Source organism: Silene latifolia, chromosome X (assembly GCF_048544455.1).
Source record: "Silene latifolia isolate original U9 population chromosome X, ASM4854445v1, whole genome shotgun sequence".
Taxonomy (NCBI): domain Eukaryota; kingdom Viridiplantae; phylum Streptophyta; class Magnoliopsida; order Caryophyllales; family Caryophyllaceae; genus Silene; species Silene latifolia.
Genome location: NC_133537.1, coordinates 321,083,423 through 321,110,757, shown reverse-complemented (window position 1 = coordinate 321,110,757; position 27,335 = coordinate 321,083,423). Strand labels below are relative to the sequence as shown.

General features: G+C 36.2%; 2 protein-coding genes and 1 non-coding gene across 10 annotated transcripts; 1 reads left to right on the top strand and 2 right to left on the bottom strand.

Moving 5' to 3' along the window:
- Positions 1-9,794: 9,794 nt before the first annotated feature.
- On the bottom strand, positions 9,795-12,131 carry LOC141617948 (uncharacterized). 8 transcript variants are annotated; one of them, XR_012531254.1, is made up of 5 exons: positions 11,710-12,123; positions 11,298-11,406; positions 11,090-11,214; positions 10,304-10,356; positions 9,795-10,151 (listed from the first exon to the last, which is right to left on the bottom strand). XR_012531254.1 is itself a non-coding variant. In XM_074435076.1 (3 exons), exons 1-3 carry the CDS (start codon positions 11,891-11,893, stop codon positions 10,045-10,047), a joined length of 303 nt encoding a protein of 100 aa, XP_074291177.1. In that variant the 5' UTR covers positions 11,894-12,107; the 3' UTR covers positions 9,795-10,044. The 8 variants fall into 8 exon arrangements, 2 of the variants coding, with proteins under 2 accessions (XP_074291177.1, XP_074291176.1); XR_012531252.1 differs by having other exon boundaries at positions 11,316-11,478; positions 11,710-12,108; XR_012531253.1 differs by having other exon boundaries at positions 11,316-11,467; positions 11,710-12,105.
- Positions 12,132-15,884: 3,753 nt separating this feature from the next.
- On the top strand, positions 15,885-15,955 carry TRNAG-GCC (transfer RNA glycine (anticodon GCC)). Its single transcript has one exon. It is a non-coding gene; the product is annotated as a tRNA-Gly (tRNA).
- A 419-nt stretch (positions 15,956-16,374) lies between these two features.
- Positions 16,375-19,275, bottom strand: LOC141617956 (uncharacterized). The gene is given in 4 exon segments (XM_074435087.1): positions 16,375-16,820; positions 17,130-17,356; positions 17,359-17,410; positions 18,494-19,275. Coding segments are annotated over 4 exon segments (1,194 nt in total). The 5' UTR covers positions 19,187-19,275; the 3' UTR covers positions 16,375-16,598.
- Between the last annotated feature and the right edge of the window lie 8,060 nt (positions 19,276-27,335).

The following is a 27,335-nucleotide window of genomic DNA, read 5'->3' as shown; positions in this document are numbered from 1 at the left end:
AATAATCATCTCATGAACCCCGAATTTATCTCTACCTTCTTTTCGAGGAACAATGGTAGTCCAAAGAAAGTTCAAAAAGAACCTCAAAGATGGCGACAATTTAGTTGTTAAAATAGTCTCAGACGAAGTCGCATCTTGTTTGAAATACCGTTTCACTACTAACCTGTCATCAGGTGACATACTTCCCCATTCTACGCTTGGATTAATTTCGATTACTCCTCTAGGAACTCGAGCCAAGTCGCAGAAATCACCAGTGGAGACACGTATAGATGTCTCATTAACCACAGCAAGTAAATTTCCTTCCTTAAATCGAACAGTAGCATAAATTGATATACCTCAATAGGAAAGACTGGACCACTTACATCAACAATATTTTCCCATCCTTGATCTTTGAGAAAATTCCTAAAAAACCCAAGTGCTTTATATTGCTTTAACCAATCAACCGAATATACTCGTCCTGCGTGAATGCGGTATTGAGCAACTTGATTGATATTCCTTCGTTATACTTGAGTTAATCGAAGATTATTCAGTCCATTGTTAGTGTAATCATCCATATGTTGTGCGTAAAGAACACGTGAAGAACCATCTTGAAGTATATAGTTCTTAGTTTTCGAACTTACCTCAATTTCCGAAACCAATTTTCCCTTACCCTTAACCAATTTTCGTCTCTTCTTGTTGTTGTCGGGTAGGTCGGCGGACCGGGGGACTAAAGGGTCTCGGGTGGCGTGACGGAGCGGGTGGTTCTCGGGGGTGATTGGGTTACCTTCTTTCTAATAACGACGGGTTTCTTGGATTGAAAACGGGTTGTAGGTTGATTTGCCATTATTAATCTTGAAGGTTTTGAAAGAGTATTAGGGAAGAAGATGATTAAATTGATGAGAATTATGGAGAGATTAAAAGGGTTTAAATAGCATAAGGAGTTTGTATTTTGGTAACTATAGAATTCTTAAGGAAAGAAAATAATACCAATTTCCTTATTATTTTTTTTTCGGTGCCTTCCTTTTTTTTCCGCACTTTCCTTTTTTTTCGTGCTTTTCTTTTTGTTTTTCGTGCTTTTACTTTTTTTTTCGCACTTTCCTTTTTTTTTCGTGCTTTTTTTTTCGGCACTTTCCTTTTTTTTTCCGGTATTATCTTCTATTTCATATATGATAAGAATAAGAAAAGAATCCTCTAGTTTGTGTTTAGGTAGGATTGTGAAGGAATATAATAAGATAGAAATATCTTTATTATATTTAGGCATTTTATTGTAGATTTTGTCGAATTTTTGTAAGTATGTGTGATTATACCGAATATTAAATATTACCATACACATAAGCAAGATATAACACGTAAAATAAACATTATTTAACATAATTAAACTTGCAACAAAAATATACGGACACAATCGTACAATCTCATCTTCCTAGCCAGTCATTCAGGTTCCCAGACATAATTATGACGGATTTAATTATCGCTAATTAAACCAATCTCTAGTCTGAATAACTCAAAGCGTTTTCTAGCTAACGGCTTAGTCAAGATATCAGCCCATTGCCTTTCGGTACTACAAAATTCAAGTGAAATGTTGCCTTTCTCTACAAGATCTCGTAGAAAATGGTGTCTAATATCTATATGTTTGGTCCTCGAGTGCTGAGCAGGGTTCTTAGAAATTACTATAGCACTCGTATTGTCACACATAATAGACATATGACCTACATTTATACCATAATCACATAGTTGTTGCTTTAACCAAAGTAATTGAGAACATACCAGTCCAGCATATACATACTCGGCTTCAAAGAGAGACATTGCAAATGAATTTTGTTTCTTTGATCCCCATGTGATAATACAAGGTCCAACAAACGTTGCATACCCAGAAGTGCTTTTCCTATCTAAAGAGCATCCTGCATAATCTGCATCTGAATACCCTACTAGATCGAAATTACACTCAAGTGGATACCATAAGTACAAATTAGATGTACCAATTAAATATCTCAAGATACGTTTAACTGCAATCATATGTGACTCTTTAGGACACGATTGATATCGCGCACGGAACACATACACTATACATTATATCAGGACGACTTGCGTTAAATATAAAAGTGAACCAATCATACCTCGATATGTAGTCTCATCGACACACTTACCATGTTCATCTATAGTTATCTTCTTTTCAGGTACCATAGGTGTATCGTAAGATTTTGCATTTTCCATACCGAATTTTCGAATCAGTTACTTGATATATTTCTGTTGGTGAATCTTTATACCATCATTTGTTTGTTGAATTTGTAAGCCTAGAAAGTACTTCAATTCTCCCATCATGCTCATTTCAAACTCAGAAGTCATTAGCTCTGAAAAATACTTGCACAATTTTTCATTAGTAGAACCGAATATAATATCGTCTACATAAATTTGCACAACAAGTAAATTAGAACCCTCGGATTTTAGGAACAAGGTTTTATCGACAGATCCTCTTATAAAATTATTTTGTAATAAAAACTTGGATAATCTGTCATACCATGCCCTTGGAGCTTGTTTCAAACCATATAAAGCCTTGTCTAATTTATAAACGTGGTTTTGAAACTTGCTATCTAAAAATCCGGGAGGTTGTTCTACATAAACTTCTTCTTCCAAATAACCATTAAGAAATGCAGTCTTAACGTCCATTTGGAATAACTTCATTCCTTTATGAGCAGCAAAGGCAATAATGAGACGAATAACCTCAAGTCTTGCTACGGGTGCAAAGGTCTCATCATAATCGATCCCTTCTTGTTGATTGTAGCCTTGGACAACTAGTCGTGCCTTGTTTCTTGTAATAAGTCCTGCATCGTCCAGTTTATTTCTGAACACCCATCTTGTACCAATAACAGTTCAATCACTAGGTCGTGGCACTAAGTGTCATACCTTATTGCGTTCGAATTGTTGAAGCTCATCTTGCATAGCAGTTATGTAACGCCCCCTAAAAGCAGACAGGCATCTCAAAATATCTCTTTTAATTAATAAAGAACAGCAGCGGAATTACAAGGGCGTCACCGCCGTATTTCCCATTCGGAAAATACAAGGCTTAAACAAAGTAAAGATAAATACCAAGTTAAAGTTAAAAACTAATAACTTGATTACATTATTCATCCTATTAGGTCATTCATCCTATCTGAAATTCCTCACACTTGTCCTTCTCCGACACTTGTACCTGAAAAGGAATGAAAGTAACGGAATCAGCCAACCACAGGCTGAGTATGACTCCGGTCACCTCCACCGAACCTACTTACCTCCATTTTAATAATTTACTCAATTCACATCTCACAAGTATAGAAAATAGGTCATATGAATACAGTCAAATAATTATTAAAAATAGACATGCACAACCTGTCATTTTAGAATGCAATAACTCACTTTACAATTATACCGGTCTACCATTACTGAATAGAGAGACATTACGGAGTAGAAACTCCCCTGGGCTAAGCCCTCCTCCATGTACACAGGATCCCGAGTCTAAGACCCGTGTAAACCCCCTGGCACTTTCACCAGTAATAATCAGAACTGTAGTTCACATGAGGCAGTGCCCCCTTCTATGTACACAGGATAAATTTATAATGTCATCTATTTCCCGTAATCGTATCCCGAATGTTCAATTGGCCAATAGTACATTATAACAGAAGTATTAACATGACCGTCATATGTTCATACAAAGACAATTAAGATAACATGTGAGTAACATAATGATAATATAACATTATGCGGTCGATAATATTATACAATAATCACTACATTATTACTTATTTCTACGACGAAGGGTCCCGAAATCATACCTTATTTTATCGAGGGAACCTAGTTATTAGAAATAATAGTGAATTTGTATGTGTGAAATAATTAGAATGAAATGAAGGGTGATGGGCTATTTATAGCCAACATATGTCGGTGGCAATGCTACGTGATCATGGAGGTTTACAAACTCAAGTTGATCTTTACTTCTTCTTTCTTAATTACGAAGAAAGGTAAACTTGTACAAATCCTATTATTGGATAAATATGACAATAATTAGCCTTATGTAACAATATAAATATCTTAACTAAATATCATTATTATAATACTCTAAATTATTTAGTAAAATATATATTTTTCCGGGTATTACAAGTTATCCAATCAGGTTCAGCAAGAGCTTCTTTGATATTGGTAGGTTCAATGGTTGATAGAAAAGAAAAGAATGAGCAGAAATTATTCAAGGACCTTCTAGTTTTAATGCCTTGTTCTAGATCCCCTAGGATTTTGTCCAAAGGGTGGGAGCTTTGATGTTTCCACTTTATGAGAACTCTAGGCTCATTATCATTTGATGGACTAGCATCATCTGCAGACGAAGAATCATGACTTGTTCCCCCTGAGTTGGACTCGGGATTTTCTTCAGAAGTATCACTAACTTCATTAGAAATATCATGATTTGGATCGGAAGTTACAACATCATTAGGTATAACTTCAAGATCTTTTTCCTTATCTAAGGAAGGGTCAATAGTATCATTAACTACGGACTCATCACTTCTCTTAGGATCGTTTGCAGAATTATCTAGTTCATCACTGATACCTTGAATATCTTCATCTTCATTTAAGGGCTCATTTCTTGCTAAGAAGAAATCGGGCTCATCTGGATCCTCTTCTTCATGTTCAACTTTATCAAACACATTATCTTCGTCAAAGCGAACATGAACACTTTCTTCTATGCGCAAGGTTCTTTTATTGAACACTTTGTAAGCTTTACTATGATCCGAATATCCCAGAAAAACAGCTTCGTCACTTCGGAGGTCAAATTTTCCTAAATTGTCTTTTCCATTATTGTGAACAAAGCATTTGCTCTCGAAGCAACGGAGATGTGATATATTGGGTTTTCTCCCTCTTAAAAGTTCATAGGGAGTCTTTTTCAAAATAGGTCGGATCATAACTCTAATATGCACATAGCATGCGGTACTGACAGCTTCTGCCCAAAAACTTCTAGGGAGGCCACTACACAAAAGCATAGTACGAGTCATATCCTCTAGGGTTCGATTCATACGTTCCACGACACCATTTTGTTGTGGGGTACATGATGCGGAGAAGTTATGCCCCACACCATTTTCCCTACAAAATTTTATAAACAATTGATTATCAAATTCCGTGCCGTGATCCGTCCGAATCGAAATAAGCTTTTTGTCATATTTATTTTGGGCAAGCTTCATTAACACCACAAATTCATCGAAAGTTTCATCTTTAGAGGAAAGAAAGATTGGCCAGACATACCTTGAGTAATCGTCGACTAGAACAAATATATACTTTGATCCACCACGGCTTCTAACTTTCATAGGTCCACATAAATCCATGTGTACCATCTCAAGTGGTCGTTTAGTGCTAACTACTCTTTTAGGTTTAAATGAGGATCTAACATGTTGGCAGCGGGCACATGAGTCACACATTGTCTCTTGCTCGAATTTAATTGAGGGCAAGCCTTCAACTAAATCCATGGACTTAAGTTTATTTAAAATAGTTGGACTTATGTGTGCAAACCTCTTGTGCCACATGCTAGAATCATCTGAGGTTGCTTTCATACACGAGAAAGAATTTGTATTGACAACATTTAAGTCAATCATATACACATTCCTCATACGGTGACCCTCAAGTAAAACATTACTATTACCTTCAATTATGATACGACAAACATTGGCATGAAAAACAACTTTGTTACCTTTGTCACATAATTGAGAAATACTGAGGAAGTTATGTTTAAGACCACTTACCAGATATACTTTATCGATTGAATGGGAGGTTGAAATTCCAATTTTTTCTACTCCAATAATCCTACCCTTCTTGTTATCTCCAAAAGTAACCTTGCCACCAAAGAAGGGCTCTAGTGAAAGAAAAATATTTCTGTCTCCTGTCATGTGTCGCGAGCATCCACTGTCGAGATACCATAGATTATTTTATTTCACTAATACCTGCAAATGAATCAAATACAACTTTTAGGCACCCAAGCTAAGTTGGGTCCTTTATGGTTAGTGACTCTATATATTTGATCCTTTCTAACCCATACTTGTCTTATTATTCTTTTGGCTTTAACATTGGGTTGTCTTGGTCTTTGTCTAACAATCGGAACATAAGGTACTCTAGGTTTTGTTCTAACAAAAGTAGCTCTGGGTCTAGTACCTTCATGAGACGCTCTAGGTTTAGTGTTATGAACTATAGGCTTGAATGTATGTTTGCGATTCTCATTTATTTTGTTTGATTTTGAAGGAACAGATGAGTAATCAAAAGTCATATAAGTCCATTTAAACTCATTATTACGTTCTTCGTTGTCGTTAGATTCATCTATAGTTGAGACATCATCTTCCACTATGAAATCACAAGTCTTAACAGTTTCGACATTCTTTTGCTTATCCGAAGCAAGTTTGACACACTTGACTTGAATATGTCCAGTAGAGCCACAATAATTGCAAATCAAGTATTCTGGAAGATTAACATATTTTCTTTTTCTGAAATCGTGATCAGAAGGATTAGATTTGCTTTTATCATGGTCTCTACGGCTATAGCATTCATGACCAAGTCCTATCTTCATGTTATTATCAGATTGTTCAGTAAGGAAGTTTAAAACTTTTGTGCTTCCTTCCCATTTATCATGAAATTTTCGTGCATGTAAGAGTAATTATTTCAAGGACTCAATTTCTTTTTCGCATTTCGAATGATCTACACTTGCATCCTTGGAAGAGTTACCTTTCTCAAAGTCTTCACGAAATTTATCAAAACGTTCATTCAAGACACGTTTCTCATTTTCATGTTGTTCCTTAAGTTCAGACATACTATCACTAGCTTCTTTCAATTGCTTAGAGAGAAATATAATTTCTCTCTTGTGTTCGGAAACCACACTATCTTTGCCATTAAGTTCATCTTTTAAAATCTCATTGACTTTCTTCAACTCAGAAGTTATAGCATCACTAGCTGTAACTCTAGCTTGAAGATGCTTAATGTTGAGTTTGAGCTCTGAAGTTATGGCATCACTAGCCTTAACTTTTGATTCAAGAGCGTTTTTCTTAGCATTTGTCATGTCTGAAGTTATAGCTGGGGTAGCCATAACTTTAGATTTGAGCTTTTTGGCTTTGGCTTTTAGAAGTTGGTTTTCCTCAGCAATGTCTAGAATTTGTTCCTTAAGGTCTTTTAACTCTAGACTTTGTTCATGACAATGATCAAGAGATTGTTCAAAATACTTAATTAAATTATTCTTAGAAAGTTTCTTAATTTGCTTTTTGAGTTCAAGAAAACTTACCTCTTCATCCTCTGAATCTGAATCTGAATTTCTAACAAGACACATCTCAGCATTTAAAGCATTACTTTCATTGTCGCTGTCGAAGAATAGGTCAAGACTGACACTGCTTAGGCAAAGATTGGCAGTTTCTTCTTCATCTTCGGATTCGCCATCTTCAGAGTCCAAGTCTCCCCAACAATATGCCATCATAACTTGCTTGAATTCCCTCTTTGTTTTGTCACGTTGATTTTTGTCTTTAATTTTCTTCCATGTAGGGCAATCTTTGATCATGTGATCATTATCACCACACTTGAAGCATCCACGGTTAGAGAAAGACCCTTTTGACTCAGAAGTTTTCTTGGAAGTTTGCTTTATTTTGTTATTTGTCTTATTTTGATTTTGAAAGAAAGACCTTTTCCTAAGACGTTTAATAAGCAATGCAGTTTCATCTTCAATATCTGAAGAATCATCAGTCTTGCTAGACTCAGCTTGTAAGGCCATCTTCTTGCTTGTACCAGCTTCCTCCTCATCCTGATTCAGAGTAATCTCGTGAGCCATTAAGGTTCCGAGTAGCTTCTGATAGGATAACGAAGTTAGGTCCTTACATTTTTCTATGACAGACACTTTATGTCTCCATCTGCGAGACATACTTCTAAGAATTTTTCTAGCAACTTCTAGAAAAGCGAGAGGATATGCTGTGAACTGACTCGTTTTGCTCCATGGCAAACAACTCGTATTTTCGCATTAGTAATGCCATACGTTGCTTTTTGACAACATCGGTTCCCTCATAAGCTAATTCTAGACCATCCCATATTTCCTTGGCAGATGAACTGGTTGAGAAACGATCGAATTCAGTTGCAATCATACCGTTTTGAAATAAGCTTATTGCTTTTGAATTCTTCTCAGCCTTTTTATAATCTGCCTCAATATAATCCTCTTCATTCTTTTCGACGGTAGTGCCATTAGTGGTTGCAAGTAAGATCTTATTCGGACCATTCTTGATAATCAACCAGCACTCCCAATCGTTACCTTTAATGAAATGGGTCATCATATTTTTCCATAAACCATAGTTCTTCCCATTGAATATAGGACACTTAAGGTGTTTGGAATCCATTTGATAAAAAATAAATGCAATGAAAAACGATAAATAGACTCAAAAAAGATCGGACTCTAGTTGTTAGGCTATCAAGAGCACGAGGTTCTGATACCAATTGAGGAGTCTATTGATGGAATACGAAAGAGGGGGGGGGGGTGAATTGAGTATTAAAAACGATGCCCACTTTTTCGAAATATATGATGTAAAATTAGTTATTTGATTTTATTGATTAAAATCAATTAATTAATTATACTAATAAGCGCAAAATCGAAATAACAAAAATAAAGAAAGAGAGAAAGAGAGACACACGGGATTTTTGAAGTGGTTCAGTTTCACAAGTCGAAACCTACGCCCACTATTCTCGATTAATAATTTTTAGTACCTTTCTACGGATTACAAAAATTATCAATCCACTCGTATAATCAACTATATGATTATAACTCAGATTGAGTATCAATAAATACTCTAGATTGCTCTTACGTTAAGAAAAGTACAACGATAAATACTAATCTCACGTTATGCGAGTGAGTATAATATATTTGTGTACTTAGTATCCTATAACGATTTCTCTTTGAGTGATTGACAAATATGATGCGCAACTTTTGTATAAGCAATTTGTAAAATAAGAATTAAAGCTCAAATAATTTTTGCTTAAATATTTTTCTCTTGAAAAGTGTAGATGTGTGTCACTTTTAATTGTTGAATGAAGAGAGGTATTTATAGTTGTAGGGAATTAGGGTTTTAGAATATTCTGGAGGTGCAAAAACCCTAAATGACTTGACGAACAAGTAGGAGGCTAGGGTTTGGGATTGGATCAACCACTAGGGTTTCGACCTCTAGGGTTTAGGCCCCTAGGGATTCCATTCGGTCCATTCGGCCTCCATAGCCTATAACAAATCGAGATAGAATTTAGTTGAAACCTTAGGTTGCATGACGACATAAATATCGTGTTACAAACCAATAGTTTATTCAACTTAAATTCTCATTAAATAATTCCAATTAAATAAATACTCTCTCATTCCACTACAAGAAACACGCGTTTTTGAGACCGCCTATATCGGTCTCAAACATATGAAAAACGGTCTCAAAACCGATTTTGAGACCGCTTTTTCAAATTTGAGACCGCCTACTGTCGGTCCGAAAAACTGGTAACAAATTCCAAAATTAGGATCTGCTTTGTAACGGTCGCAAATTTGAGACCGCTATGTTGCAGTCCCAAACTCTAGAGACAGTCCCTAATTTGAGACCGTGTTCGGTCTCAAGATCCCCTATTAAAATTAATATTATAGTCTGGTTGAGACTGGGCAGTCGGTCTCAAATTTTGCAAAGCAGACTCAAATTTTGCAAAGCCGTCTCAAATTAAAATTATAATATATAACCCACTGTTTCAATATTTCTCTTACTCACCTATTAAATGAAATCCTCCACATAAGCTAAAAACAGAAAATCGAGAGGACCAAATAAATTTCAAATCTCAATTTATAAGAAATACCATCATCCATACAATCCAACACTTAGCTATTAAATTCAAACAATTTTACCTATTCAACACTTGAAAGTTTACAAACTAATTAATCCAAGGTTCAACACAACCAAACACTTAGGTTCTTGTTGCATTAGTTGAAAACGTTGTTCCATTGTCTTCATTACTTCTTCCTTTTGTAACACCAAACATTGCTCATTTATTCACTTCAGCCTCTTTCCATTCTTCTCAATCTTTTACAGCATGACTAAAAATTCCTTTGCGACGCTTTTGGGCATGCTCATTATAAACATCCTGTACACCGCCATTAAATTTTTATCCCATTTGAAAAACTCCTGCAAATAAGAATATGAGTATAAGTTATTTAATAAATTGCATAAGAGCTTATGTGGTATCGACTGCACAAATTACAATTCTTACAAATTAAGAAAAGGAAACTACGAGCAAAAAGAAATGTTTAACATGAATTCAGAATAGACAGTCTTACCAGTAATGAAGTTAAAGGCAAACTTGACTCCAACAGCATCTTGAGAAGAGCATCTGTCAAAGGCGAATCAAACAGACTTTACATCATTTGACCATCCATAAAATTATAAGGGAAAGGAAAGAAAATATGATGTCTGAAAGCCTCAAGGATGCAGAAATGAAGAGAATACAAGGCGAACATAATTTGTGACAGGAAATAAGGATCAACAGACATGTTATGAACTAACGGCCTAACGGCCCTAACCTACAAACAGCTGTTAAGACTTAAGACTAACTGTGTATTCTAGACAATAAATAACCGTACTCTGCTTCAACTCAATGTCATTGTTATGTGATTTTCACCCTCTAAGACAGTTCAATATCTCATTATTCGTCACCCATCAACCTCAGTAAATACATTAGAAAATAGGCCATTCACAACAAATGCCCAAACAAATGATTCATAGAATTAATCTTTGAACTTTGAAGCAAAAATTATCTATACAAAGCAACTGGATAACTTCTTTTCAAGCAACAAGATAATACTACCTATATAACAGATATCCCCACCATCCAAGCCATAAATCTCATGGGAGTTCAAGTAACAGAATCTAGCTCAATGACTATCACGGCTAAACAAATAGTTGACATCCAATGACTGCACATGATTTTAAGCATAAACTCGTCGGTCACTTTTGAAAAGAAGGAAGACCAAATTTTATACAACATTCTTTCATAAATAACTTGTTTGAGTTGATGTATAATATCATTAAATCAAAAAATTAGCAGCATACAAAGTAATACATACGCTGAAGTTGTCGAACCAATTATCTTGTACACGTTCTAGAGTCTCGGTCCAGTTCATTTATGGTGGAGTGGTAATAGTGTCTAATCGACTCACTAATCGAATTTGATACACATCATCTCCCAAACCTGGTATGAAAAGACATATTGGAACGATTGTAAATAAACTCAAATAACGTATTAACGAGTATGGACTAATTATATACATGTACCTCTTAATAATGACTCACCAAAATTGATCAGCACAAGGGCAAGCCTGTGTAATGAGTGTGTGGTGGATAAACCACATTAAAATCGTAATCTGGGCAGAACAAATCCCTCCTACATCAATGGAAATCATCTGAATTTGCATAAAACCTTATAATAGACATCTTACTTGAACCTGAAATAAATCTAACCCTAAATAATCAAAACATTAATATTCAATGCACATAAGTTAATATTAATCCAAGAAACAACTTCACCATGGGGAATCAACCTTCAAACCTAATCTAATCAAAATTTTCCAAACCTAACCCTAAACAATCAACATCTTTCAAAACATTAATTAATTAGTCAAAATAATAATTCATTTTGTAATTGATTGAAAGATTGAAAGATTTGTAGTTTAATTAGTCAAAATACCTGCGTTTAGAGACACGGGATAACAACGAGTTAAGATGCCGGACGAAAAAGAGTTGAGCGAGAAAGAAGAGAGAAGGTCGTCGACGTTGGGAGTGCAGGTCGAAGATTCCTCGCCATTGGGAAGCAGATCGACGGCGTTGAGAGAGTCGTTCGTCAGCGTTCGGAGAGCACTGTAGCAGGCCATCGGCGTTGGGAGGTTAAGTGAAATGAATATGGGATGTGAATGAATTAAGAAAATTGGAAGTAACTTTGTTTTTTAAGCTAAAATATTGAATTGCAACCAATAAATCAGTCTCAAACGTATAAAAGCGGTCACAGATAATAAAACAAAGGTTCCCGGTCTCAATAATATATTGGCGCGTCCAAGTTGAGACTGTCCATAGTCTCAAAGTTTCAAAACGGTCTCAACTTTGAGACTGCTAATGACATTTTGCGACTGATATGATTTCGGTTCCAATTTTGAGACCGACAAATTTTTTTTGAGACTACCAGCGGTCTTAAAGACGAATTTGCAACCACTTTTTGCAGCGGTCTCAAAAAAACGGTCTCAAAAACGTGTATTTCTTGTAGTGTTCTTATAAAACATTAAAAATATATTTTCCAAAAATTAACGCATCATTTTTGTTTAACAATGAAGTTATGGCTATGAGGTCATAACTTCACTAACCTTTAAATCAAACAAAGTAAAACCATTACCGGATGACGACTTATACTATCTAATTTTCAGTAGATTTTCAGTAAACGAATCGTCTCTTCACAAGTCTCTCATCTTGAGTCTCGTGGTTGATTTCTGATCTTGATCTTGCTTGAATACAACGATCAAGTGTCCTTGAAGTCGTACCTCCTTGGTCCAAACTTCAAGCTTGCGTCATCGTAATTGTTCCTTTCTAAATTAAGACTTAAGCACACAACTACACGCATATATTTATAATATTAAGTCCACTACATACAAATCATTACTGTCATTATCAAAACAACTAATTAGGACTAAAGGTCCAACAAAGATGAAAGACAAGAAATGGAATATTTGACCAAAACCACAACAAATTACCTTCTAACTAGGTAAATCAGCCAATTTTTCCAATAGTACAAAGCACTATTCACGCTATATTGTAAAAGTAATTTAGGAAGTCAATCAAAACAAAAACAACAAATTAATGTTGTAAATCTTTTTTTGATAAATTACACAAATGTAAATTATACAAGTGTAATTATTATTAATGAATTGCATTATGTTTGATTTACAACAATGTCTATTTATACATAATATAAGGAGTAGTTATTGATAATGATACAATGTTTCACCAAGGGACACATTGGTTCACCAAAGGGGCTTTGTTGGTTGTCGTTCCGTGTATGTCTTATCTCTGTTGGTACTCTCCAATACCGTCAATATACTCCAATACCCTCCCTCAAACTCATGCCAATTTGCAAAAAATTTCATGAGTTTGTAAAGTAACCTATATAAAAAAAAATCCTCACTTTTACGCGATTAGTCAGTGCATTATTATCGGTACAATATTGACACTTTTTTTTTTTTTTTTTTATCATGAACGAGAAACGCCATTCTTTTCAGACCTTGTCATATTTGCTTAACGTCATTCTTTTCGAACCCTCTAAATTTAAGTTGATCGTGAACGCCTTGCTTTTCGGACCCGTCATTTTAAATCAAATGGGAAGCGCAATTCTTCTCGAACCCGCTAATTTTCCGCTTATAAGAGACATGTTCTTGTAGAACCTCTCGACCACATACATTAAATCCTGAAGATCATGAATGTGGTTACTACACCATCTCGGTGCAATCTTGATCAATTGCTACCATTTGTCTTGCTATCTAAGAGATTGAAGTACACCCGTTATCAGGGCTTTTGTAATCTCCGTGACAATTAGGTGGAGACTAGGCAGAATCGCTGATAAATTTTCCATCAAACGTTTTTCTTTTTGAACCGTAAAATCTTCAATGTAACGAGAACGCCATTCTTTTCGAACTCGTTTGATTTTAGTGTGACGAAAATGTCATTCTTTTCGAACTCGTCGAATTTAATTTAACGGGAATACCATCCGTTAAATTTTAATTGTGGGAGAACGTTATCCTTTTCGAACCCTGACACGCCTAAAACGTCGCTATTTAAGACGGTCAAATTAACAATTTATTATACCACAATACGTACTAATTAATACTAATTCTAAACTAGTAAAGTAGTAAGCAATGTGATCGAACCCAAGAGAAGGGGGTTTGCAATGGTGAATTCAAAAGAGTAATTAGAACAATTGTGACAAGTTCAACAACAACAAGTATGTAAAAAAGGGGGGGTTTTGGTTGGGGTTCAATTGTAACAAGAGCAAGGCAAAAAATCAAACAAGAGTAAGCAACAAGCAATCAAACAAGTGAGTTTTAAGATGGAAATTTATCAAATTTGAGAGAGATTTAATCCGACTCAATAAAGTGAGACACTTTAGTTAGTAAAACCACAAAATCAATCATTTAATTATATATTATCACCCTATTGTGAAGATTAATCTTTAAAATCTCCTTAATAATGGCCAAATAACAAGGAAATCACACTTAATCAAATAACCCAACTTATCAATCCTACCAAGTAGAAATCACATACATTGGTCAAATTAATAAGAAGATAAGAGCACTAGAGATTCAATAAGGGTAATTAGACACAATGAAATCACAATTAATGCCTAATTATAAGTTAATCATTTACTTGATTATTAAGCCAAGAAGAAATCACATTCATTAGCATAATAACAAGGTGTTGCAAAGATGAGATTACAAGGAAATCACACTTAATAATCCCAACAACAATAAATTAAGGAACTTGGTTAAGTAACAAGGAAATCACACTTAATTACTCAATGTAAACAAGGTTTCCAAAATTCAAACAATAAACACAAAGGATTAACAATGATAATGAAAATTAAGGAAAGATTAAGTAGTCTTACAACCAAAGATTACACCTTTGAGCCGGATTAAGAATAGGAGACTAAACCCAAATAAAAAAGATGAATAATTCCCAAATTACAACTCGATTAATTAAAAGTAAGCATAAGATATCTTAACCTAGAGAAAAACATCCTATATATAGTCTAACGTAACCTAATAATCACGGGGTTAACACAGGAAAAGCCCGTAACACAAAACGGAACAAACCCAGAAAACTCGCACCGTGCGAGTTCTGGGGTCTGGAAACTTGCATCGTGCGAGTTCTGGCCTGGAATGCGCTTTTCTTTCGTGCTTTGCTTGATCCTTGGAAGGCTTTCTCATGGTATTTCTTCAATGCTTGTTCTTCACCCTTCCTTGGACGTTTCTTTTGGTCTCTTGGCTCCTCATTCTTCACTAGAAATCGTGCTCCGGAATTGGTTAAATAACGTGAAAATCGTCAAAAACCGTCACCAAATGTTACTAAATGAGCTCCAAATGATGCCAAAACAATATAAAAATAGGAGCTCATCAAACCCCGAATTCATAATTTCAACCAAGCGAATAGTAAATAATCAACCATTGAATTTGAAAGCCAGTTTACCAAATAGATAATGTTTCCATGAACCATCGGTTGTTAATTCAAATACAATGAGACCAAATTTGGTTTTGATGCAATTGTTTGAATGAATATGTCATTTGAGGGGTAAAAGTGTGCACAAATGCACAATAACATTTTGTGGCAATTCCTTCAATACAAGCCGTGGGGCTATATTAAGAGGGTTTTATGTCGTTTAGGTTTTATGCAATTTTAGTATGCAGCGGAATTTGTCCGGGTATCAAGAGCCGTGATGGTTCTGATGTCATGATAAATTACACAAATGTAAATTATACAAGTTTTAATATTATTAATGAATTGCATTATGTTTGGTTTACAACAATGTCTATTTATTTATACATAATATAAGGGGTGGTTATTGATAATGATAACACTGTTTCACCAAGGGACACATTGGTTCACCAAAGGGGCTTTGTTGATTGTCGTGTTCCGTGTAGGTGTTGTCTCTGTCGGTACACTCCAATACCGTCAATATACTCCAATATTTTTAATGGCATTATTACAAATGCTAGATTTTTATTCTTTTAAAACATCAAATTATCATGATGTATAATCTGTTTTATTTTCCCGCTACGCTCACATTGTACAGGTCTTATAAGTTTTCAGTAACTTAACATTCAACAGGCACCAGTGGTCTAGTGGTAGAATAGTACCCTGCCACGGTACAGACCCGGGTTCGATTCCCGGCTGGTGCATTTACAAGCGAGGGTTCGCCATGTCTGTCTGATTAAAGATGACTTGTATGCGCAGCTGAGCTTTATTTTTTTGGCATCTTTTCTATCACATCATACATACACAAATACTTTTGCAAGACGGTGGACAAGCGCATATTATAACGGTTTTTTTACTTTTACACTTATACGAGGCCTAATGTTCTAGTGATTCGGATCTGTTTTACATGATGTTCATGTTAAACCGTCTTGCAATCAGCAAAAAGTTTACAGTACTATTGGCAAATCTCAAAAATTTTACGACTGGAGTGTTTCAAGTGGTACCGAAATCAGCGACACTTGCTGACATTGAGGGATTTCGAAACAGAGATTATCATCCGCTTTCCAATTAAGCTAATCAAATATCGAAAAACAACCATGTAGAAGATCAAAAGAAAAAACGATTTGAAAAGTTCAACAAGCGATATTAGATTAACACGATCAAAGCAACAGATGGCAAACGTAGCAGGAAACTCCTCTCAAGAAGCCATAGCTTCTAAAACATAGACACGGACTAAGTACCAAAGCGATCAGGCTGGAAATTCAACTGTTCTAAGTTATAAAGATACAACAACAACAACAAACTAAATGAAATGGACTTTATCATGCAGCAAAGTCTGGTTTATTCTTAGACACAGGCCTCGAAGGTTGCGTGTTCTTCATCTAGCATTTGGACAACCTGGGCAACACCTTCTGCTATTTCTTTTTGGATGGCACCGCTAGGCATGTCGAAAGTCCTCCTCCTCATTGAGAGAGATTTGCCAGGTTGCTGTGGGTCTACAACATCGAGCATTGCCTCTAGCTCATCTACCATTGACCTCTTTGCAGCTCTCACCATCATATCCACTCCCTGTCATCCAAAAATCAACAAGATAGGATTATGCACAACAGCACAAGCGGCGATAACAGATTTAAGCGGAGATTGTTCATAGAGATACAGAAATGGTAACAAATGGAGCTATTAGACTCTTCAGACAGGAAGGGTACTCGACTACTCGCTAAACTTGCTGCAATTCCTTTTATTCCGAGACAACAGTCATTATATGCGATTTTTGACACAATTCTCATTAAGGATCACCTAAAGACCATCTCGCAGTTTTGTTAAAACAGGAGGTACTATGACTACCATGCTAATTAAAACAGGCATGTGAGATCTCACCTGGATAGCATCCACAGTGAGAAGCAGGACAATGATCTTCTCCGAAAATTTCTGACGTTGCTCAGCATCACGGGATATACAACTACGGAAAGAGAAGTTGTGGAACGATGCCCTCAGCTCTTTCAACTTAGTCTTTGCAACTGCCAGTTCTCGTAGAGCACGAAGGACCTGTGACCTACGAATAAGATAAGCCCTGAAGGTCCTCTGGATCAAAACAGCAGCGTCAAGGGTGATAGCTCCTTCTTCTTCCCCTTGTTCTTGGCAGGTCTTTTTGCAAAAGCCTTGAACAAAATAAAACAAATCAATGAAGTCAATATTCAGAAACGCCCAACTCTCACAAAATTCAATAGCGGGATCAAAGGACACAAAATTGAGCTAAAATAATCAGAAATTTAGAACAGCAATTGGCAACATTTCAAGTCCAAGATCTTTACCAACATTAAAACCTAATAATTCATTAAAGTACCGGTTTTTATAATCAAATGTTATCCAACACAAAAGACTATAAATGTGACCCTCTACATATAACATAGGATACTAATAGGCGATATCTCACTCATATAAGAGACATCAACCAGAAATCCTTCAACAAACGTTCTCTCGATTTCCATCTTCTTTATCAAGCTGTGGTCACAGAATGCCAAATTAACAGAATCAAACACCGGCCTATACCTAACCAAAGTTATCAACATGACCCGATCACAAGTTCACAAAACCTAAAATCTCAAGATTCAATTCACCACTAATCTTCGCAATCAACAAAGGTGCCATAAAGTTTAGATCTTCACTCGTCTAGCATCACATATCATACATCACACGATCAGAGACTCTCAGATACGCCAACGAGGAGTGCTACATTATCCACATTGCAGATCACAACTAAATAAACAACGACACTTCTTGTATGAGGCGCTTAAAAGCACACAACCACGTCATTATCTCTATTATTAAATGAGTATATCAAATTAACAAATAAATCTACTTGATTTACCACCATACATTAATCAAAGCTGTATACTTAATTAGCACCAAACCCTACAACATCAGACCTCAATAACACCAACAAATCTTGACTTTTGACCGTCTTATAACATACTCCCTCCGTCCCAATCATTTGTGTAACTCAGATTAAAATACCTGTCACATTCATCATCACTGTCTATCGTTAAATGAACCTTAATAACATAAAAAAAAGCTCATTTTCAAGCAAAAGATAACACTTTCATCATAACTATCGTTAAATGAACCTCATAGCATGAAAAAAACTCGTCTTAAACAAAAGACAACATATTCATTATAACTGTATAACATAAAAAGAACTCGACTTTAAACTTAAGACGGTCTTAAACAACAATGTGCATTACCTGACGCAAAACAAGAGACCTATGATGATCAAAAACAGGCTCATCCTCATCCTCATCCTCAATCTCAACAATGCGGGCCCCACTCCCACTTCCACATTCACTCTTCTTCTTCTTCTCCTTCTTACCCTTACCATTCTCTTTCTTCTTCTCTCCACCAATAGTAGCCTTCCACGTGTACTTCTTAACATCATCATCACCACCCTTTCCTTTAATCTCACTGCTCCACTCATACTTTCTCTCACCTTTCTTTCCTTCAATCTCAGCCTTCCACGTGTACTTCCTCTCCTCACCTCCTTTAATCTCAGCTGTCCACGTGTACTTCCTATCCACATCCTTCAACTTCTTCTTCTTCTCCTTCTCCTTCTCCTTTTGCTCTTTTTCCTTCAACGCCAGAAGCCGGTCGAACCGAGACTCGAGCGAACTGACCCGGTCTGATATGGTCCGGAGGTATAACTCTGTTGGGCTAGGTTTCCGGGTTTGGGTTGTCTTGGTGACCCGTTTGTAGAACGGCGTGGTTTCTTCGATCTGGATCAGATCCGTGAGAAACGGGTCGAATAACGGCGGGGTGATGACGTCAAGAGGGGTGATGGTGAGGTCATCGGAAGGGAAGAAGGACGGAAATGGAGGAGAGAGAAAGAATGGGTTTGATGACCAAGCAGTTTGCTGGATTATTTCGTACTTTTTGTAACTCATTGTTTTTTAGGGTTTATTTGAGTAATTAATGTGTTAATATTTTTGAGGGATGAAGATGAAGTTGTGAGAATGAGAGTGAGAGTGATGGAATGCAGCTTTTGAAAGGGTAATCGATTGGATAAAAGGGTAAAATGGGAAATTTACGTTTGGAAAACAATGATTTAATGGTTTTGTCAAAAAGTTCATTTGACATGAGACGGGTTATTTTGTGTTCGAGTTGTAGGCCAATCCCATGAAATTTAGGGACACTTTTATACGGTTTAAATTTAATAAAATATATATTCTATAGTTATATATGTGTGATTTTATTTTTGAAAAAGTATTGAATATTAAATTTAAATAAGTGAAATTAAAACTTACGTTAATTATAACTCATTCTCATTTCCAAAACCAAAACCAACTTATAATCAATCTATTTCGACATCTCATTACTAGTCTAAATAACATCATTTGTCTCCAATTCAACTTATTTCAAAATTTAACCATATAACAATTCTCGCCATTTAACTTAAATTCAACTTGATTCCGTTTGGAGGCGGTGTTACCATGGACACGGCTCAAAATACCATGGACACGTGTCGACACGTGCCGTAAAAGATGAAAGTTAGACACGGGTTTTTTGGGTTCAAGTGTCCGAAATTTTGACGTGTGTCCGACGAGTTCGTGGTCCGATGTCGTCAAAGGTTGTAGGTTGAGATTTATGAGTTCGGTATGTCGGTTAAATTAGAATTTGATACGTCTATTCTCTGTGTATCGACATTTTTTTCATTTTTTCTATTTTAGTGTTTTTGTGTAATTGAAGTTGGCAATCGTTGATATGTACATGTCGTTTTTTCTCTTTTTATACCATATAGGAATTTCATTTTTTGGTTTTCATGTTACGAAGTAAAACTTCACATAAAGAAATGATTAGGACGGATATTATAATTTGCGAAAGTCAAATACATTTATATAAACTTTTTCTAAAATTTCGAATTTTTAGGAAAATGTCTTGAAAATTTAATGCCAAGAGTTGATTTGGAAAAAAAAAGGGGGGTTTGAATAGTCTTTCCCTCTTATAACAAATGTAAATCTTTGAGGAAAATAAAATAAAAGAATTCTATTGGAAAGGTAATTTTTTATTGTAGGTAGAATGTATTCATATTTTGTAGGACCAAAAAGCCCTTTTCGCCGCCTGTGATTGAAAGCTGGAAAACAGCTTTGGATCAAAGTCTAATTTTTCAACAAAAAGGGGGAATTCTTTACGAAAGAGGAACAAAGATGCTGTGTGAATTTGGATGATGCGCTAATACAAAGTGTGGATCATGTGGGTATATCTGACAAGTCACAACCAATCTTTGTTTATTATCAACGGCCCCAATCTCATTGCTTAATGTCTCAATCTCACTATCATTAAGCACATTAATTTGTAGGGATGTCTAGATTGTGTATCATCTACATCTTGAAATTCTTTTGACTAAGTCATGGCTGCTTTAAAATTAGATAGTTCTCCTTTGTCAAACAAATAATTGAGGTGAACAAAGAGCATCCGCAAAGGTGAGACTCCCCATATTTTCTCTTTTCTTATCTTATTCGTCCACCTTATTTTCTACTAACTTTTTCATTTACCCTCCCCAATTTATATTATTTACATCTACTAGTTGGTTGCACCGCGCGCGTTGTGCGCGGTACCCAAGATATTTTTAACGGGTGACGTTTAATGCGTATCCTAGCATATTTCTTTTTCACATTGATTGTTGCTAAACTTAAACTATTTTTATGGTACTTTATTGATAGTTAAATCGTTTATAAACCAAATTACTAAAGATATCTTGATTGTTGACGTTTCATGAGTGAGCTAATATTGGATTTTTATGGCAAAGTCAGTTTTTTCTATGGCAATCAGACTTAAAGAACTTGATAACAATACGAGAAGGTAAAATGAACGTTGACTAACGAAAACACAACACGCCTAGTAATGCTTAGTCTCGCGCTACGCTGGCACACCTCTGAAACAGTTCATGGATAAATTCTTTTTTTGTTCGAGATTGTTCTATAATATTTTTATTTTTCATTATAATTACTCTTCCTCCTCTTCCCTTTTCTCATAATAGTAGCTCTTCTCCTCTTAAACCTTCTTACTCCTCCTCCTTCTTTTTCTCCACTTTCTTCACCATCTACCTCGTCCTCCTGTTTCTCTCCCTCTATTCTCTCTAACGCCGCCGCATCCTAAACCACCTCCCCCTCTTCAAAACTCGTGGTCCTCCTTCTTCCTCCCCTCTAACTTTTGTGTTCCCCTATTTTCTTCTTATATATTCTCTATTTTCCCCCCTTTTCCACTTGCTCTCATACTACTTCTCCCATTTCCCTCGTACTCCTCCTCCATATCTTCACTTCTCCTCTCTATTTCGATATCCTCTTATCGTTCGCATCCTTTCATTTCCTGTTCTCTTACCTTCTCTTCTTTCCCATTACCCTCTTTCTGGATCTCCACCCCTTTCTCCATCCCCACATCCGCATTATCCTCTTTCCTTTTCTCCTACTACTACTTGTCATCCTCCATTTACCTCTTTCCTCATTTTATCCCCTATTCTTCTCCATCTCACCCTCATTCGCCTTTGCCCCCCCTCTCTCTCTCAATAACGTTGTCGTCTCCTTATGTTCCTCCATCTTATCATCCTCCTTCTCCCATTTCTTATTCATCTTCTCCCTTATATTTTTATGGCTCCTTACCTTCTACTGTGACTTCTCCATCAATTACCCTATACTTCTTCCAAGAAAATGACATTTTTATTAAGATTGTCTATATTAACAGATACATTAATGCAAAAATAAACATGATAGGGTTAATAATTTTTTTTTAGTCGAGTTTCTTTAATTTCTATTTATTTTAATTTTTCATTTTAATCGTTTCTCTTCCTATTACTACTCCAACCTCTTTCTCTAAATTCTCTTTCTCCTTATACTACTCGCCCTTCCCTCCTTACCCCTTCCTACTCCCCTCTTTCCCTAATTCCTTCCCCTCTCATCGTTCATACTTTTTCTCTTCACCACTTTATCTTCAACGTTCTCGCGTCCTCATACACCTACGCTTCTCCTCCCTTTTTTACTCATACTATTCGGCAATCTCCCCTTACTCTTTATATTTCTATTTCTCCTCTTTCCCCGCCTTCATCTCCCTCGCCCTGTTCCTCTTCCCCGCGCTTCTATTTCTCTCTCCCTTTCTCTTTAACGTTGTCGCATCCTAAACCACCTCTCTCCTTTCATCCTCGTGTTCTCCTCCTTAACTTTCCCCTTCCTCCTCCCATATTCCTTCCATGTCCCTCATCATCCTCTTATATATCTTTCGTTTCCCCTCTTCTTCCACTTGCTCTTATATTTCACCCCGTGCCATTTTTTTTCGTACTAATCCTCCATATCTTCCCATTTATCCTCTCCACCTTCCTCATCCCCCTTCATCTTATTGTTCGCATCTTTCCATTTAGGGAACAATCTTTTTACAAATCTCCATCAAGTAACATAAATGTGTCTTGCTCGACATCAATCAACATAGGATTCCTTAGGATTCACTAAAAGTGATAAGTTGGTGGCATTTTTTTTTGTATTCTAAAATTTCATTAGGATACAATAGCAATGTCGACCATTAAATATTTATTTTATATCTTTGTATTTTTAATTCTTGAGCGTAACTCACGAAAGTCAATATAAGAACCACACACAATTAAGACCGTTTGTATCATTGGATCGGCTCTCAATAAGGGGATAAAAGTTAAAAACGAAATTATGTGGCTACAAGTAGTCCCAAAATATTCATTCGGGCAATAGAGTACTAATTGTAGCCTATGAAAGGTTGGATCCACATTTATCTATGTAACCAATTCATTACATTTTTTTTATTGATGTAATTCGGGTAAAAACAAAAGTTTAAAATTTGACATTCAAGATCAATAACCTTAGGTGGACCTGGAGATGTCCTAATACCAGATGTTCTTTTAGAGTGACGTACAATCAATCCAAGATTAAAAATTAATGTCAATCATATAGATATTAAAGGAGAAAGTATTTGTAGGTATCATACACCCAACTTCCTTATCCTCCATATATTTGTGGTAGTTTCTTTTCCAGTGTCTAACACCGCCACAATAGAAATATGGTTGGTCGGGGTTGACACCTCGTATGGGCTGGCTTTGTTATTTACAATAGCTTTGCTTTTGCTTTTGCCTTGTATCAACACCATACCCTTACCAACCTCCTTCTTGAATTTCATCCTATCCTAAAAATCAATAGGATAAGGGGAATCGACAATGTAAAATACAGATTGAATAGAGAATTAGTAGTAGTAAGGAATGGGGAAATGATAAAGGGAAATGGGTGTTGGAGAGGGAAAGAAGGAACCTCCTCCTCCTCCTTTTTCCCAGCTTCCTCAACCTCTACCCCATCTTTTTCTGTTTCTCCCTCTTTTCTCTCCAAACGCCGTCGTATCTTAAACCACCTCCTCCTCGTCAACCTTGTGGACCTCCTTCTTCTCTTTCCCTTTCTCCATCTCATATACATTTTATGTTCCCTTATCCTCCTCTTATATATCCTCCATTTTCCCTTCTCCTCCACTTGCTTTCGTATTACTCCTCTCAGTTTTACTCCTCCATATCTTCCCATTTCTCCTCCCCCTTCCTTCATCTTTCCCTTTCTTCTTATCGTTCACTTTCTTCCACTTCTCTCTTATTGTTTAATTCTACATTTTAATCATCTATCTTCCTATTACAACTCTTACTCCTCTTTCTCATTCTACTCGTTCTTCCCTTCCTACTCCTCTTTCTCCAATTCTTTTCCCTCTCAGTATTCATTATTTCTCTCTCTCCATTTTCTCTTCAACTTTTTTACGCCCCCAAACACCTCATTTCCTCCTCCATTTTCTACTCATACTATTCGACCTTCTCCTCTTAGCCTTCTTAATTCTCCTCCTCCTCTTTCGTCCATTTTATCTCCCTCTCCCTCTCCCTTTTCTCTCCAACGTCGTCGCATCCTAAACCACCTCCCTCTTTTATCCTCGTGGTCCTTCTCCGTAACTTCCTCCTTCCTTTTCCTAGATACCTTCCATTTACCCCCCATCAACCTCTTATATATCCTTTGTCCCCTCCCCCCTCTTCCACCTGCTTTTATATTACGCCTCCGCCCATTTTTCCCCGTACTACTCCTCTATATTTTCCTATTTCTCCTCCACACCTTCCTCATTCCCCTTCTTTTTATCGTTCGCATCCTTTTATTTCCCTCTCTCTACCTCTTCTTTCCCCTTACTCTGTTTCTCGACCACCATCCCTTTTCCCTTCCTACTCCCGTATACCTTCCATGCCCCCCATCCTCCTCTTATATATCCCCCGTTTCCCCTGATTCTCCACTTGCTCTCATATTATCACTCCTCTCATTTTTTCTCGTACCACTCCTTCATATTTTCCCCCTTTTCCTCCCAATCTTGCCTATTTTTCCTTCGTTTTATGGTTCACGTCCTTCCATTTCCCTCTCCCTACCTCCTATTTTCCCCTTATTCTCTTTCTCGACCTTCATTCTTTTCCCCATCAGTATTCTCCCCCTTTCCTCTGGTTATCTTCCTTTCCCCTATTTTTTTTCTCTTTAACGTTGCCGCCTCCTTATTCTCATCATCCTCCCTCTTTTCATCCCCATTGTCCCTTTTTTTATTCCTCCCCCCTTTCTATTTTCATGTCTTCATGCCTTCTCATATGTCTAGTCTCTCTATACTTATTCGAAGAAAATTATATCATGATTACGATTGCCTTTATTGAGTTGAAACACTAATAAAAACAAAATTCAAAACATTTAATAAATTTTATTTTTTAAGTGGAGTTTTGTTATAATTTTTTATAATTTCTCATTATAATCATTTCTCTTCCTAGTATTACTACTCCTCCTCATCCCTTTTCTCCTCTTACTTCTCGCCCTTTCCCTCTTACCCCCTTCTATTCCTCTTCCTATTTCCCCTACCTTTCCCCTCTCTCTTGTCGTCTTTTTCTCTCCATTTTTTCTCCGACGTCCTCGCGACTTCAACCACCTCCTTCGCCCCCCTCTATCTCCTTCACTCTCTCTCATAACATTTCTCCTCTTCTATGCAAGCTAACATTAATTTATGACCTACAAGTACAATAGTATTACCCATCAAATACAACCCACCATGCCCTATTAAAATCATACAATGATACAATGATTAATAATAATAATAATAATAATAATAATAATAATAATAATAATAATAATAATAATAATAATAATAATATACTAATAACATCTGCGAATTGAAGTGTGTTGATAAGTTTACACAGCATGGAAAAACCAAATTGTGAAAATTTAATAATAATAATAATAATATACTAATATACTATTAATATACTAATAATATTTTATTAGTATAGTGAAGTCTAGTGGTTAAAACTTGGGTGAAAGTCCCAGGAGACCCAGGTTCAAGCCTCCCCAAGAGCAAAATTTTGTGGAGTATTCTTGGCCTGAGTCCATGCCTAATAGACTTCGAGCTTGTCACCCTCGGGTGGTTTACCTGGTATACGTGGTTTGCAGGCTATCACGTACACCCGCGGGTTTATCCAGTGCGCACCGAAGGTAGCGGCTGCGGGTTCCCTCGTTACCAAAAAAAAAAAAAAAAAAAACAAAAAAAAAAAAATATTTTATGCGTTTCACAAATACTTTTTAAAATGCAGAAATTGTACGATTTATTGAGGATAAATGATATACTGCGTAAATTGTAAGGATTACATATGATGCAGGTGGTCTAAGACTTTAAATGGGACAATTTTGTGGATGATATGAAAAATGCAGTTGGAATACTGAAAGCCTGCAAAGTATTGATGAAATAACCAAATTGTGAATGTTTATGGACTGTACAATTTGGAAGGCCATTGTAAAACAATATGGAACTTGACCCAATTACACCTCCAAAACCACAAAAAGACAAGACCACAAAATGCCAAGAAAAGTTGAACTATTCATCCCACCAATTTTTGCCAAAAAATGCACACCCTTAAAACACCTCTGCACACTTTTATATAAGGGGGGATGCAATAATGAGGTTCCCAACAATATTAATTTACACCCAAAAATTTGAAAGCCTCGCCAAAAGCAACTCAAACACCTTACTTTTTCTTTGGGGACCTTCCCTACAAATAGAGGAGCTCCATTTGTTGGGAGGGTGTGTGCAATAATGGGGTTCCCCATTTGAGGAGAGAGAGGGCATATGGGGAAGTTAGCTTCTCACTTTTGCGGATGCTCTAAAATATTACTCCCTCCATTCAACTCTACTTTGCATGTTTCTCTTTTCCACATTATTCATAAGCGGACATTCAACTTCAATTTTCTCTCGATATATAAGTTAAAATATATTCATGTGGGATCTTATTTGATTCGTCTTTAAGAGTACATTAAAAATATCTAACTTTTATAATTTTTGCAAATACGTAGTTAAAAATATTTACCGCGTAAAAGTCACGTTGACAAACGTGATAAAGCAAACATGTAAAGTGGAGTTGAATGGAAGGAGTACATGTTTATGTGCGAGTTTTTCTTCTGTCCTTTTAATTTAGCGGTTGATTTGATGTAAGTTAGATGGCTGATTTCTATCGACACGTTTTAGTAACTATCGACGACGTTTTTATTCCAAAAGACGATAATGCTCTTTGCACATTTACACTCATTTCTCCCTCTAAAAAAATTTCTCTCAAATTATAGTAAAAATCAACTAAATTAAAAAAAAAAAACCAACAACAACAATTAACAAGATTAATTAACATAACGGAACTCGAATCACCGGTACGTAAACAACTTAATCGTTTCATTATTTGGTTAATTTTCATTTTTTAGCGCATCGTTAAATCTATTCATTGGTTGATTTACGTCACGTATTGACTTAGTAGTAGCAAACATTGCGGTTTTTTGTGTAAATCTGAAATTTGTGCAACCTAAGGTTCATCTATGGACCAAACGTTGAGCTCCAACGTTTAGCCATGGACCAAACGTTGAGATCCAACGTTCAGCCATGGACCAAACTTTGAGATCCAACGTTTGACCATGGTGTCACGTTGATTCCCAACGTTTGCCATGGTTCAAACGTTAAGGCTCAACGTTTGGCCATGGTTGAACGTTGAGTCTCAAT